At 37.2% G+C, this 15,612-nt stretch overlaps 1 protein-coding gene across 1 annotated transcript; it reads left to right on the forward strand.

Annotated features, from left to right (window-relative positions):
- Window positions 1-3,728: 3,728 nt before the first annotated feature.
- On the forward strand, window positions 3,729-14,087 carry LOC104217877 (protein EARLY FLOWERING 5-like). Its single transcript, XM_009768207.2, has 9 exons — window positions 3,729-3,978; window positions 5,082-5,175; window positions 6,231-6,316; window positions 9,370-9,419; window positions 9,541-9,610; window positions 9,694-9,775; window positions 9,859-10,277; window positions 10,430-10,909; window positions 13,204-14,087. Exons 1-9 carry the CDS (start codon window positions 3,898-3,900, stop codon window positions 13,414-13,416), a joined length of 1,575 nt encoding a protein of 524 aa, XP_009766509.1. The 5' UTR covers window positions 3,729-3,897; the 3' UTR covers window positions 13,417-14,087.
- The last annotated feature ends 1,525 nt before the right edge of the window (window positions 14,088-15,612 follow it).

The raw sequence follows: 15,612 nt of genomic DNA on the forward strand, positions 1-15,612 counted from the left end.
AAAATTTAAGGGTTGCCTAAAAGGTCTTATGCCCTCGACGCCCAATAGTTCAATATGTTCGAGTTTTATTTTTCGGACGACAGTCCCTGAGTGTACGGGTGAATATCCGAACTCTGGTTATGATCATCCCTTAAGCTCGTTCCCATAATAGATTGAAAGCATGGAATTGTAAAGTAGAAAAACGTTTTCTAAGACATGAGATAATTGCAAGGAAAGTTACTTCTCTTTATTCTTGAGAAAAATGATTACACATGCGTACATGTTTTGAGCCAAGGCTCGAACAACCTATGTGGGTATGATTTTTTCGACCGTTTGGCCCTATCGATACCCCGTCATTATGAAGTAATTTCCTCGTGACAAAGTTGACATCCAAAGGCAATGCCCCTAGTATTCGAGGTTTATCGTAGGGAACCTCGGATATGTTAAATGCTATCTTTGACACCTATTCGTGGTCGGCCTTCGATTCTAAGTTAGCACAAACCGTTGTTGCCTCATTAAAAACCTTGCAAAAAATCTAATTGGGACAAAAATTAGTCAAGGGAAAAAGAGTGCAACGCGTTCTTTAAGATCCAAAGCTTCATGCGGCTCCTTATCGATAACCTGCAAGTGTTAGTCAAAAAATAGAAAGAATTGAAATGGGATCGTACCTTCATTTGAACTTTGGATGTTTAATGTGACCTTCCTCAATACCAAGTCTCTCTGAACTTTGACCTCAACCATTTCTCCTCTCATACCATGTAGAATTTCGCCTAGACCCGTTGTTTCTACAGTTCCCCATTATACGATTGATATCGATCTCTTTTTGACCTCGGTTTTCGATATCTCTCTTGATTCTATCTACGGGTATGTTAGGATAAACAGACTAGAAAGATCCTCCAATTGATCATTCTCGACCCTGATCTTCGATTGATACCGATTGTGTACATCGGTCCAAGTGACAACTGGGTACTCGATCACATTTTGCTTCAACTGCTGGGAAGCTACTGAACTTCAAACGTTAAGACCTTGAGTGAAAGCTTTAACGACCCAATCGTTGGTGACCGGTGGCAAATCCATTCGTTCCATTTTAAATTGAGATATGAATTCCCTAAGCATCTCGTTGTCCATCTGCCTTCCCTTGAAAGGTCCGACTTTCTTGTTGCAACCTTAATGGTTCTAGCGTGCGCCTTTACAAAAGAATCTACAAGCATAACAAACGAATCAATAAAATTAGGCGATAAATTATGATACCATATCATGGCACCCTTCGATAGAGTCTCCCCGAATTTCTTCAGCAATACGGATTCAATTTCGTCGTCTTCCAAGTCATTTCCTTTGATGGCGCACACGTACAAACTTTTGGATACCAGAAGGGTGCACTTAGGGTGATGTGTTCATTTGGATCAGTCTTCCCGTTATACTTAGGAATCTCGGGCATACGTAACTTCTTGGGGATTGGCTTCAGAGCTGCACTTAGGGTGAAAGGTTTTTGTACAAACTTTTTGGAATTTGGACCTTTCAAAATTGGTGGAGCCCCTGGGATCTGGTCGACCCTAGAATTATAGGTTTCTACTTTCTTGTCGTTTTCCTCGATCTTCTTTTCCCCTGTCTCGATTCGCTTTGATAGTTCTTCGAGCATCTTAATGATATAAGGGTTGGTCTCCAATTCCTTCTCGCTCGGCCTCTTCGAAGCCAATTCGACCCTATGTATGATTTCTTAGGATGGCTTGGTTTCGACCCTGCTCGATGTATGATTCTGATTTTGGAGCTGAGCTATTGCTGCCTGTTGGGCTTGCAACATTTCGAAGATTACCTGCAGGCTGATTTCACCACCATGTGCATTCTGAGTAGCTGATCGGGTACCCCTACAAATGTTGCTTCGAGATCGCGCGACCAAATTTCCATTGATGGCTACATGCGAGCTGACGTTGATTGGATCTATAGCCGGAATGTTTCTTGGTGCAATGTTCTCATTCTCGTCGTGGTGGCTGAGATCATTGTCAATGTGTTGAGGTGCTGACTGAGAGTTTGACATCTTTTAATCCTATAATCAAAGACACTTCACAGAGCAAGCGTAAAATATTGTGTGTTACGAAAATTTGTACTAGGCAATTACTATTATCCTTAGCCCCACGGTGGGCACCAAACTGTTTACCCTAAAAATGGATAATAATTGAATTTATACTATGGTTTTAAGGACACGTGATTTACTTAGCACAAATTGAGAGAAAATGTAAATTGACAATGAAATTAACTGCAAATATAAATGAAGCAAACCAAATAAAATTTATAACTTTAATCCTTAAGCCAGACTGCCCTCGAATTAAGTGAATATTTCGCCGGAAAGTATGAACACAATAACAAGAATATTGAGAGCTTAAGAGAAAGTAAATATATAGCTTTATGTAATGTGAATATCATGCCCTTTACAAATAGTTAGACCCCCTTTTGTATACTAGGGGAATCCTATTCTTGGTACAATCCTAAATACAGTAAAAAAATCCTATGATTGGCTAATTAATCAGCCTCTTCTTGATACATGCCGGGATTTACGCCGTGATCCTCGCCCGATTGCGTATTTCGTCTTTTCGTTATTCGACCCAGTAAGCTTTCCTCGATCTCTATCTTATTCGGTCCCGATCTTGGTCGATCTCCATCTCGATCGGTCTCGGTTTTGGTCGGTCTCGATCTTAATCGATCTTAGGATCTCGAGCTTGGCAATCTAACTTCGTATTACGGTCCGGTATGACATGGGGTCGGATCTTGGCCTGTTAACCCCGGTCTCGATTAATCATAAAAAGATCGAGCCCTATTTTAACCGTATACAAAAATATTTTTCAAAATTTCTTTTCAATCTTCCCCACCCTATACCCCATCACTATCAACCCGCCCCCACCTACCCGCCCCACCCCACCTTTATCCCACCCCTCACCCCACCCACTTGCCCTAACTCCCACCCTCACCCCATCCTAAATTGAAATATTATTAATAGTACTTTCTTTTCATGTTGCAGATAGAGTACTTTTTTTTCCTAACAAATGATATTATCAAAAAGTATATTTTTTCATTTTAACAAAAAAGTACTTTCTTTTCATGATGTAGAAAAAGTATGTTTTTTATTCCAACAAAATAATGGAGTAAAAAATATTTTATTTTATTTCAACAAAAATAGTATTTTCTTTTATGATGTAGAAAAAGTACTTTCTTTTATTGCAACAAAATGACTATTCTTTTTATGATGTAAAAAAAGTATTTTCTTTCATTTTTAACAAAATGAGTACTTTCTTTTTATGTTGTAGAAAGAGTACTTTCTTTTCAACCACAAAAGAGTATTTTTATTTTAATTATGGAGCACAAATTTCAACGTTGTTTTTGCGTAAAAAAAGTAAAGCAACACATTAGTTCCTTTGGGTTTGTAATAAATAATATCTTAAACTTTAATAATAAAATTTTAATTAATTTTTCGTCGTTGAGGAATAAGGAAACTTAAACAAATAGTGATTTAGGATTCCACCCCTATCAAGAATTTTTCTAAACCCAGGGTCCGAACCCAAGACCTCTGATTAAGGGAGGAGCAATCTCATCCACTTTGTTAGTGAAATTGTCTTATTCCCTAATACTAGAAGCTTTCATTAAAAACTCACTCTTTTTTTTTTCTGTCAAAAGAAAATAAAAGTGAAATTATTAAATAACTAGTTACTATTACTAGTACTATTAAAGAGGAGGAAAGGACCCGGAATATAAAATCCAAGTAGAGCCATCATCAAAACCGGGTCCGCATAACCATAATTTAGGTAATCACCGAAGAGACCCACCGGAATTCTCTACCCTCCGGCCCCTGAGTTTAGCCTCGGGAACCGAATTATCACAGCGAGTTTCAATAACGCAGAATAGTGATAGAAAAAGCAGCAGCGCAAAATGAAGACGACGAAAGGAGGCAAAGTCATGAACCCTACCGACGCTTATCGCAAGGAACAACGCAAAAGGGAATTGAAAAGGGTATATTTTTATCTCAATTAATAGCTTCCTTTGGAGTTATTTATAGTGTACATCAAACAACTATTACTGTGCCTGTACTAGTTGGGGGGCGACTATATGAATACTCAATAAATTGAAAAATGGATCAATTGGGGGTAGTCTCAATAATTTGTCTTAAAAAGAGTAATTTTTTTTGGGCTTTAACTGATATACTAACAGATTCCCTTAGAGTTATCTATAGTAGGATGGCGACTACGATATTAGTTGGAGTGACGAATTAGTGGTTGAACTAGGTGGATGGAAGGGGATTCAACTTCAATGATTTTTTTTAATTATATATAAGTTGTTGAATCCCCTTGACATTGGGAATTTTTTTAGTGTAGCAATAAAGTTGCTTTAGGTTTCAGGTTCAAATCCCAACTGCCACATTCTAACTCTTTTGAATCTCTTTATATAAAATCCTGGCTTCGCCAATGGAAATGATATGAATAATCTATATTTGTTCGGAATTCAGTGGGGTCATTTTATTCTAATACTCAATAATTTGTCTTCAAAAATGACTAATGAATCATTTGGGGTCATTTCACTCTAATACTCAATAATTTGTCTTAATAGACAAATAGAGCAGAATAGGTTGAGGATTCATTTAGGCTTTAGTATATGAATCACTTGCTGCTTTTTCACTTAGGAATTATACTCCATCACATCCAGGGGGTAATGAACCCCTTGCCCCTCTTTTAACTGCATTTGGGGACACATATAGTGCGTGCTCAGGAGAAGCGCGTGCCAATGCATATAGTGGTGTGCCCATTCTATTGTGCAGCTAATTGCATACTTTCATTATTTGTTTTTGGGGGTGGGTTTTGGGGGGGGGGGGGTTCAGATTAATTGTTTTGCTTATATGCTTTGGTGAACATAACCTTGAAGCCTATTGTTTTTACTTGCATATTTTACGTTTTTATGTACGCACAAACAAGCTTCGAGTCTTATGAGACATCTATTGGAAAGAGAAGGAATATTGAGGGACGGTTCTAAGGAAGAGCTGTTTGTTTGAATATCCTGTAACAAGTTATTAGGTGGGGTTTATGTGGGATTTATTTTATTTTTGTTTTTATATTTCCCAGAACAAGAAAGAGAGGAAGAAAGTGAGAGAAGTGGGTATATTGAAGAAGGATCCTGACCAACTAAAAGATCAGATTCAGAAACTAGAAGTGATGAGTAAGTTGTTCCACATATAATTCTTTTCTTTGGATAAGTTGCTGCATTTGAACTCTGTGATACTTCTTCTTATATTATATAATTGAATAAAATGCTCTTTTTTGGATCATTTGCAATTGAATAAAATGCTCTTGCGCTTAACATTTCTGTTGATATTGATAACTCTGGAGATTGTTTTGAGTGACATTGAAGAAAGACTGAGAATTATAAAGTAATGCCTATTCATCACGTTCAGTAAAATAAAAGCAATAAGGAGAGGAAGGACAGAAGTATAATCTGAAGTGGATTAATTAAAGCTAGAAGAAGTGCTTTAGAAAAGTTCATGAGTAACTAAGGAGTGGCTACTAGCAGTAATATAACAATGGACCTGTTGTCATCTTGAGTTAATTGGTTTACATTTTTACATAGTTTTTAGTTGTCTCGTAGTTTTTTAGTTGTGTTTTATTAATTGAACTGAAAACTTTATACCTGATGGGAATGGTGTAGTGCAAGGTTTTTTTTTTGTTTTTTTGTTTTTTTGGATTATCTTAGTGGTAGTAATAGGATTGTGGTGAGCAGATTGAATCGTATCTTCTTGCAGAATACTAGGTTATACAGCCTGATAACTAGCCAATAATACACTCACTGTTGGTTTGTTATACTGTTAGTTGCATTGCGTTTTTCCTTTACTTCTACGATAACACAATCCATATTGATTATTGTTCGTTACTTAAAATTTGAGGTTTTCTTGCTGGAACCTACCTCTGGGTCAACCAGGAAAAGGGTTGGGAGGATGACATTTTGAATAGCTACTTTCATCCTTTCATGCATTTATTACTTATCAAAAAATATCATCCTTTGATGCTATTACTCGGCAAATAAAATCTGGTCCGGCTGTGGATGGACTAGTTTATTCGTCATGCATCTTTGTTCGGCCAATAAAGTGACATAAGAAGAAACTGTTGCACTGTCTATCAAGAAAGAATAAGGTTGAGCTTGTATTATGATTTCTGATGTTCTGAACCTTTCTGGTTTGGTAAAATCTTAATGTAATTGAATGTAATCAATTTACGCAGAGGCGGAGGGAGCTCTAGACAAAGCAAGGAAACATAAAAAGAGACAACTCGAGGATACACTTAATCTTGTTCTCAAAAAGAGAAAGGTAATATTAATTTGTGTGCCTGGTGCTTTTATTAGGATGAATATATAGAAAAGACATGTAGATTCCTCAGGTATGCTCGTTGAAGATAAGAGGTCCCTGCATTAGGAAATTTGTTGTATTCCATGCCTGCTAATTCTATATTGCTGCTTCTTTTAGTATGCATGCCTCAATGACATTGTCTGATAAGCTAATGCCCATACTAAATGCTCTCTTAACTTAGGAGATAGAACATAGAACTATTGTAGTAACCGCATGTAAGCGGGAGATTATTAGCAACTTGTAATTATGTAGCTTAATATCTTTTTTCACCCATTTCTTTAGATTGTACTTCGATCTACTCTGTAAGAATAGGTATTCCTTCAATCCTTATCTTGTTCTGGGTACTGTTTGAGGTATGTTCCATTGGTAAGATAAGCAACAACAACAACTACCCAGTATAATCCCACCAAGTGGAGTCTGGGGAGGGTAGGATGTACGTAGCCTTACCCCTACCCTTCCGGGGTAGGGAGACTGTTTCCGAATGACCCTCGGCTAAAGAAGGTGAAGGAAGCTCTGATAGCGAGTGATAGCAAGACCAATAGTTAGAAAACTAAATCGGAGATAACAACAAAGAATAGCAAGATAGTTCTGATAACAAGTAATATCAAGATAGTATATTTAGACAGATAAGTCCAAGGCAACAGACGAGAATATGATGAAGTCCTGCTAGCAAACTACGGACCATTGGTAAGATAAGCAAGTAATATAATATTTAGTTGTTATGAAAAGGCTGCTCGGGGTCCCACAGCTATTTATTTGCACTGAGCTAGCCTCTCCATGTTAGGTGTCTTTCTTTCCCGATCATATAATAGGCCAATTAAACTGATCAAGAAGTAATGGGTTAATCAATGTAATAAACTTATCAAAAAAAAGGGGGGGGCTGGGGGGGGGGGGGTAAGCAATGTAATCCATGCTGAAAAACATTGCATAACAAGTTGATTCTACAGCAAATTATTTGGTGCTTCTAAATTGATACTGTCATCTGTTTTTTCATGGGATGGTTAGTTCTTCTCGTGTAGAATGCTGTGCTAAATTTATACTCGTATGCGGATAGTCCCAGCAGAATTCACTGTAAGATTGGTGCAGCTCGCAACTTTAAACACGTGAACTTATTGTTTAATTTTAGGCTTAGGACGTTGTGGATGCCCATTGAAGTGGCAGAGAACAAATTTAGATCATGAGCTGCTGAGCTAGTTAAGAGACTTGATCTTGAGACTGGTGGTCAAATCTTACCTGAGTGTTATATCTTATTACTTTGAGGATCCAAGAGAATGGTTTCACAGACGTACCATACAAGAATTTACAAGAAGCATTAGCAATCTTGTCATTTTCTTTGGGGATTAATGAAAGAGCCATTTGATAGAGTTTTAGTTCTTAGTAAAAGAGAGCTACCACTGTTCTTTGAGAAAAAAGGAGGGGAGGGAGGGAGATATTCGTATTACCAAAATCCACTTTAGTCTTAGTTTTATCTGACAAAATCATTCTTTTCTTTGTGGATGAACCAACATAGCCTTTTGGAAATAATGTGCTTTTCGAGAAACTCAAAAGAACTGCTTCACCAATATCTCATTTATGCTTGAATGCCCTTAAACCATTTTCCCTTTTGCTTTTTTCAAATTTATTGTGGGAGCAAGGGAAAAGTGGGGATGGGCAAGTTTAGGTAGGTCAATTGTTGCATGGAATTGGAGAGAAGAAATGTCAATCTTTCATTTTCTTTTCTGATGGGAGTTTCCTTTTCCGGTGTTTTGTTTAAAAATAAAATTATTTACGAAGGGATTTTCGATTGTTCCCCAAAGAAAAATGGTTTTGCTATATGGAAGTCAAAATGAGACAGGTTTATCTAATTTTTCTGATAACGGTGATGTCCGAACCAGCTTGAGCACATATGTTTCTCTAAAAATTTTTTGAGAATGGTTAGGAACATAGATTTCTCTAAATTCAAAAGCATATGGTCAAGAGTTATTGCTTTGGACTCTTCTGGAGGTCTAAATGTCCAAATTTCTCACGCCCCTACTTCTAACTTCAACAGTAATTGGCTAAATTGATCTCTCCATCATTCTATTCTCGTCTTGAATCTCGCTTCTTTTTTTTTTTTCAAAAAATTTCTTTTAGCAATTTATATTCGAAGTGAACCAGAAGAAATCTCAGTTAAACATAACATCAAGTTGTATCACAAGTTTTGATATCAATATGTCGCATTTCTAGCTCTATATGAAGTGCCAACACCTTCAGAAGGGGGTAGATTTAATTTCAGTTTCCTAGAGAATCTTTTCTTTTTTGGGCATCCTAGGTGCTCTTGAATTTTAATGAGGGAAAGGCTGGAAAAAGGAAACTGCTATCATGTATTTTTAGGTGAAAGTAATTCCCTTCTCCACCTTTCTTGTTGCTGTTGACGACTTTGGTCATCTTTAACCTTTTAACTTCTCGGAGACTTGGAGTAGGTTTTCACTTTTTCCCTTCTTGCCTATTTTATCAGTGCTATGGTTCAGACAGAAGTTTCTGATATATTTCTTATATAGTTACTGTACAAAGCAACTTCTAACTTCTACTGAACATCCATACAGCTCTAGAAAAAATACAAGTCATTCCATGACAGACAGCTTCTCTATTTGATTTTCTTGATATTTATATGACCCTTCCCCTTTCTTCGATCACCCCTCTAACAAGAAAGAAAAAAAGTTCTTACTTATCGTAAACAACTGTTCATAATGATCAAAAGAGTCATGAACGAGGCTGATTTCGAGAGATAGATAAAAGATGCTTTCTAGATGAGCTGGTTGCATTGAGTGGTTTAATTAGAGTCTACAGGAAGATGGTTGAAATATAGCCTTCCTTCTCAGTTAATATGTTTTACTTGGGCATATCTTTCCTTTTCATGTCATGTTTCTGCTTTCTCCATTGTGATGGCAACTGGTGAACTCTTCTCGTGTTCTTGTATCAGCTTCTAAGCCTTTTGATTCTATAGTTTGATTGGATGTATTTGTTACTCACTCTAAAGCTTTGCTTTTTGGCAGGAGTATGAAGAAAAACTGAAAGAAAAGGGCGAACAGCCAGTTATGTTTAGGTAAAAAAAGGCCGTCCGTTTCTAATTTATGTATTTTCGATCCTCAGCCCCACCAAACCCCTAAGATCAAGAAATTACTCTCTTCTATACTTAGTTCTCTTGTCTCAACTTTCTCCAACAGTCACTTGGGCCCTCCTCGAAGGCGGACCTCTGCTGAAGAGGAAGAAATGGTCAAGCATCCAAAACCTGAAGTAAGTTTTCACTTAACTCCTACATTTATGTGGAATTAGCTAGTGCTGATCTGTGAATCACAGCTGGAAATATGTGGTTGCAGGACTCAGTCTACTATCACCCTACTCTAAATCCAACTGGAGCTCCTCCTCCTGGAAAACCTCCTATGTTTAAGTCATCAATTGGTGTGTATAATTCACTTCTCTAGTGAGCTTAATGTTGCTTTCTGTGTGTGTCTCTCTGATTCTATTCATGCTTCAAACTACAGGATCTCGAGTACCATTATCTGCGGCTTCATCAAGCGGTACAGCATCATCGTTACAGTTGGATGGAGAAGATGGCAGCTTATCAACTCTTCCTCCACCACCTCCACCACCTCCATTACCCCAGAGTGGTGATGCAGATTCTGTGGATGTGTCTGCGATGCCTGCATCTTTACCTTTACCTCCTCCACCTCCTATGCCCCCAAAGCCTTTGACAGAGATGAGCACTTCATTGCCACTGCCTCCTTTGCCCCCACCACCACCTGGTCCCCCACCAAAGGAACAGGTTGCTGTTCATCTTCCACTTCCTCCACCTCCCGCACCTCCCCTTCAGCCATCTTCTCAACCTCCTCCTCCTGGCACTGGTGGAAATGAAAGGGATAGAAATAACCTGGACAATCCAGCTTCCGTAGACCTAATGCAGGTAGTCTAGCCTTCTACTTCTTGTCTTCTCACTAACTTACTTAAAATATATGTTTGAGGGAGTTCCTCTTTGGAATTCATGAAGATGTATATAATGTTTATTTTCTATTGATGATATCTTCGCTTTTTCATGGGTCCACTGTGCTTGCTCAGCCTCCTCCTCCACTGGGCTTGCCATTGAAGTCAGATGGCACATCTGTTGAATCTGATGCTAAAGCTTCCTCAGAGTCAAAAGATCATGTTAGATTGCCACCGCCACCTCCGCCACCTCCAAGGCAACAGCCTTCAGTTCCTGGAGCTGCCATGGTCCCGACTTTGCATAATGATGTATTACCTCCTGGACTTCCTCGGTTCCCTCCACCCCCACCCCCGACCGACATGCGGCCACCACCTGGAATTGCCGGCCATCCTGCTCCACCTGGAGTCATGCTCTCGCTTATGCCAAGACCACCTTTCGGACCTCCTCCTGGTCCTCCACCAATGATGAGACCACCACTTCCGCCTGGTCCTCCTCCTTATCTACCAGATGGTGCCAGACCATTTGCCACTCAGAAGCCATCATATGTTAAATCAGCTGCTTCAACCGTTGTTAAGAGGCCTCTAGCTCAGCATACACCAGAACTTACAGCTATGGTTAGTTACTCTGATAACATTTCAAATTCTTGCTTATATTTAATTTTTGTGGTCTTGAACTTTCATTAGTCAAACCTCTAAATGTAGTTTTAGGCTCATTTGGTAGACTCGACTGGATTAGGTCATATTGCTTTTCCTCTGACTAGACTGCAAGAGGGAATTATGAGCTGACTCAAACCCTTTTCTATAATTTGGTGTACTAAGTATTAGATAACTTGTTGATAACTTTCTATAATTTAATCCATCACTTGGTTTAAGGCATGATTAAAACTAATATACCCAAAACATTCTTGGGCAAGTATAAGTTCTCTAAGTGCAAAATATTTGCAGTAAGTGAGATAGTTGCTCTGACTGTCCCATTAGCGATTTAGTGTCGAACTAAAAAGTAATTTGGTTTAGATATTATAGTAGTAGTAGTTGGAGAAATCATTCATATAATTGTTAGAAAGTTGATTTGACAATGGAAATATCACAATGCATTAAAATTGAATTTTTAAATGATTTCGAATTATTGAGTGATAGGAAAGATGTTTAAATTGAACTTATCTAAGGTTATCAACTTTTTTGGCTGCAAAGTAAAAGTAAATTGAGAAAGAGATGCATGGAGGATTTTTTTATCATGGCAGAAACATTCATCAGCATGATTCGTTGACGAGTTATTTTCTAATTCCAAAATCGTCAACAATGAGGCAGGCACCTAAGGGTGTGGCCTAGCCTCAAATAAAGTGGGTAAACCATGGGAGACCATGGTTCAAATCCCAATAGAGACAAAAAACTGTAGGTAATTTCCTTCCCATCTGCCTAAGCCTTAGTGAGTAGAGTGATGCAGTACGTGTGCAGTGGGAGGTAGCCGGTACACGGTGAAATAGTGAGATATTCCCTAGCTGGTTAGAACACTGTTATAAAAAACACATTAGAGTAAAGAGAAGATGGATAAACAGGAAAAATTGGAAACAACCAAAATATTAAAAAAAAAAGAAGGCACAAGTGATAAGATATAGGCATATAGCTGACATATTATGTTTTAAGAATTGCAGAAAAATAAAAGGAAACAGGAGAGGTCACTTGATCAAATCGTAACCACGGTTTTCCTGATTTGGTTAGATGGAAGCCCACCCAAGCTTTTCTCATCATTAAATGAAACCTAGCTGCAGTCTTCTTCATCGTCTATTAGCAAAATCCTAGTAGCCATTGTTAGTTAAATCTCTTCACCAATGATTGTGGGAACTGATGAGAAAGGAAAGCTCTGGATAAAGGTGTGGTATAGTGAAAGAGGGGAAGGAGGAGGACATTGGCAAAAGGAGAGTGGAATTATCCTGTTTGTTGGGTATGAAATCTTCATTTTATATGATATATGACCTGGAGAATGATCCCAACCCTCCACATGGGATAAAATAATTCCATGTATTTGAATAAATGATGCAGCTGGAGTCTTATTCAGAGCTACTGAAAAGGGCACCAATGGCAATAATTACAATCTTGTATCATTGGGTCCAACTTGGTTACCCTGACAAGATTCATTTGCAAGTATCCGTTTCCACCTCTTCAATATCCTTACTCCGTAATATTTCGATGCTGGGTATCTGGATCACTTTTGTATTGTAATCATATGCTCTAAATTCAAAGGAATGCCTCTCCTAAAAGGCTAAAACTAATTTCAACATATTTTAAAAAGAAGTAAAAATTCAGGCTCTTTATTGTAGCGTTTTCTTTAACAATATTCATCATTTTTTACTTCAGTGATGCACCATGAACATTCTATGTTTACATGAAAGAAGATACATCTAACTATTTGGTTGATGGATTACGGGATATAATATTTGGTATCTTTGGTTGTTACCTATTATATTTTTAAACAGTAGAATGGTCGTCATGATCTAGTTCGTGTAAAAATGAAAATTTCGTCCTTGATCAACTTTAAGAAGAGAATGTGATGAGGATTTTCAACAAATTGTGAAAGATAAATTCCAATTTGGGGGGGGGGGGTATGTCCTCAAGACATGATAAAAATAAATAAATTCCAATGGTGAAAATCAAGATGACTTGATTTATTCTTTCACTTTCTTGAGCATTATTACATCATCCGCTCTATAATGTAGAGATGAAATAAAGTTATATAGGTATCCTTTTATCTTAATTTCTTATCCTTAAACTAGAAATTGGAACATAGATATCCAAAATTATGATCTGCACTAGATAACCATGTCCAAAAGGGAAAACAGAAAGAAAAAGAAAATTGATCCGGGAGTATTGATTCGTGCTACTATCCTGATTATTTATTTGTTTTTGTGCAGGTTCCTGCTTCTGTGCGTGTTAGGAGAGAATCTGCAGTTCCAAAACCCAAACCAAAGTCATTGAACACGATTATTGTCAACCAGCCAGCAGTAACTCCAGCTGTTGTCAAGCATGAATCAACTAGCGCATCTGCACCAAAACCTCAAAGCATTGATGACTCGTATACAGCATTCTTGGAGGACATGAAAGCACTTGGTGCTCTTGATAGCTGAAGTGATAGCTAATAGCAACAGAATCAGGATAGCAGTCAAGAGGAAAGAAATGCCAATGGGCAATCTGATGGATCTTCAATGGTTACTTGGGCCATCCCGCATGTTCTTGGTGTCCATAACTTTATGATGCTTCTACGTGTCAGCCATCTTATAACTTGCGTAAATGCATCGTGGTGGCATCTGTATTTTTCATTGTCTTTCATCATATTGTAAAATTGATTGTCTTAAGAGAACACTCTTTAGGCTACTACTTGGTTTGCTGCTTCTCATTTGACTGATGGTTTCAACTCTCAAATAGAGCGTCTGACTGCCAAATAAGCCAATCTGCAAGTATTTCGGACCAATTATGACTGATTCGACCGATGTGTAGAGTTGCAATGTTGGAGATACTGTCCAAGGAAAATGCACATCAGGTGTTTACTGACATTAGTATTTGTTTATTCAGGTTGAGGATGATTTTTCTGCTTCCAAGAGAGGTGTTGCTTAGTGTCGGTTGCTTGGCATTTGCATTTGGTTTTGGTTCAGTTTTTGGAGAACATACTCGGGGGTTCTCTTTTTGGATTAGTTTAAGGATGCATATATCTGTTACAAGTAAACAAAACTTCGAAAATGTCCTTTAGATGTAATTTACTTGATTCAAATGATCAAAACCTATGAATGTTTTGATACTATAGGCGCTACTAGTTTTTTCCTTTTTGGGTTTCTCTCCCGGTGTCGGTAATCTGTTGGGAGATCTAAGTTCAGATCCGTGTCGGAAAATTCTACGTTTGTAAAGTACTCCTTAATAAAGAGATGGTACATGCACATATAAGGGCAGTTCGGTATTAAGCTCCCTCTATGCGTAGGGTACGTGGAAATGCCGGACCACAATAATGCATACACATATAAGCAGTTATCTTAAGATATCTTTAAAATTGACAATGGTATTAATGAAACTTTGCCCTTCTTTTCGGGGGTGGGGGATGGGGTTGGGGTTGGGGTATTGTATCCTCTGAACTTTTTTGCCTCGTCAAAAGTAAAGGATGCCACAACCATTTTTCATAGTCGGTTATAGATGTTTTATTATGTCAAGCAATTTGCAGTAGAATTTTTTTTTCACTATATATTTTTGCTCTATCTTACCTGATTTCTCTATTCGTTTATTGCTTACGAGTTACGTGAGTTTGGATTTGAAGGAAATAATATGATATCCTAAAAATTAATTAAATGAACTAAAAGGAGGAAATAAAGAAAAAACGCTCGTATTTGTAAAAGGTGCGTCATCTAAACGAGAACTGTCTTGTTTAAATAAACGAGGTCATTACATTAACAAATTGACTAGCGAAACAAATAAATGAATCTCGGAGGAACTGTGTGTTTTTAAATCGTTATTTTCCTTCGAGATTTGTTACTTTATTTAGCGGCAAACCATTGATGTGCTGGTATGGAGGAATATTGGTCCTGAGTTGTCAAGCAAATATTTTTTATCGAAAGGGATAAATCGACTTTTTTTTTCACTTTTGGGTAGAATTCTTTCACTCAATTATTTTAACTCGGGTCAATTTGACTTTCTTCAGCGAAAATTATTTACCTAAGATCTCTTAACTTCATATCATTGGCAAACAAACATTTAGATAATCAATCATAATTACTTAAAATTTTCGTCAAAGCACTATTTGATTCCTTTAACACTATTTTCAAAAAATAAAAATAAAAAAAATTCAGCAACACATAACGAGTTAAGGTCGAGATGAATTTAGTCAAACTAATCTTTGTTCGCGATCACTCAATGCACTAATAGCTTAGATCTCGAGTCACATAAAATATAATAATATAATCTATTCTAAATTCTATATGATAAGTGTGAGCACGTGATTTTTGTTTCGCGCGACAATCGCTCCAAAAGAAATAAAAATAATAACAATTGGTCCTGCTGTACAATTTTTGGATTTTTACATGGCACTTTGTTAATTATTTATGATTTTTGCCCATTTTATTTTATTAAAACAAAATACAAAAAATGTATGTGTCATGCGTAATTTGAACCGTAATCCGGTTGTTAAATAGAAAATCATAAATAGGCATCTTGGTCCGTGATTTTTGTTTTGTTTGATTTTACCTGTTTTAAATATTTTAATATATGTGTGCAAATAATTGTATTAAGTGTTTATTTAATTTTAATTTGATTTACTTAGGTTTTGTTTTAAAATAAAAAAA

Source organism: Nicotiana sylvestris, chromosome 10 (assembly GCF_000393655.2).
Source record: "Nicotiana sylvestris chromosome 10, ASM39365v2, whole genome shotgun sequence".
In the NCBI taxonomy this organism is placed as follows: Eukaryota; Viridiplantae; Streptophyta; class Magnoliopsida; order Solanales; family Solanaceae; genus Nicotiana; species Nicotiana sylvestris.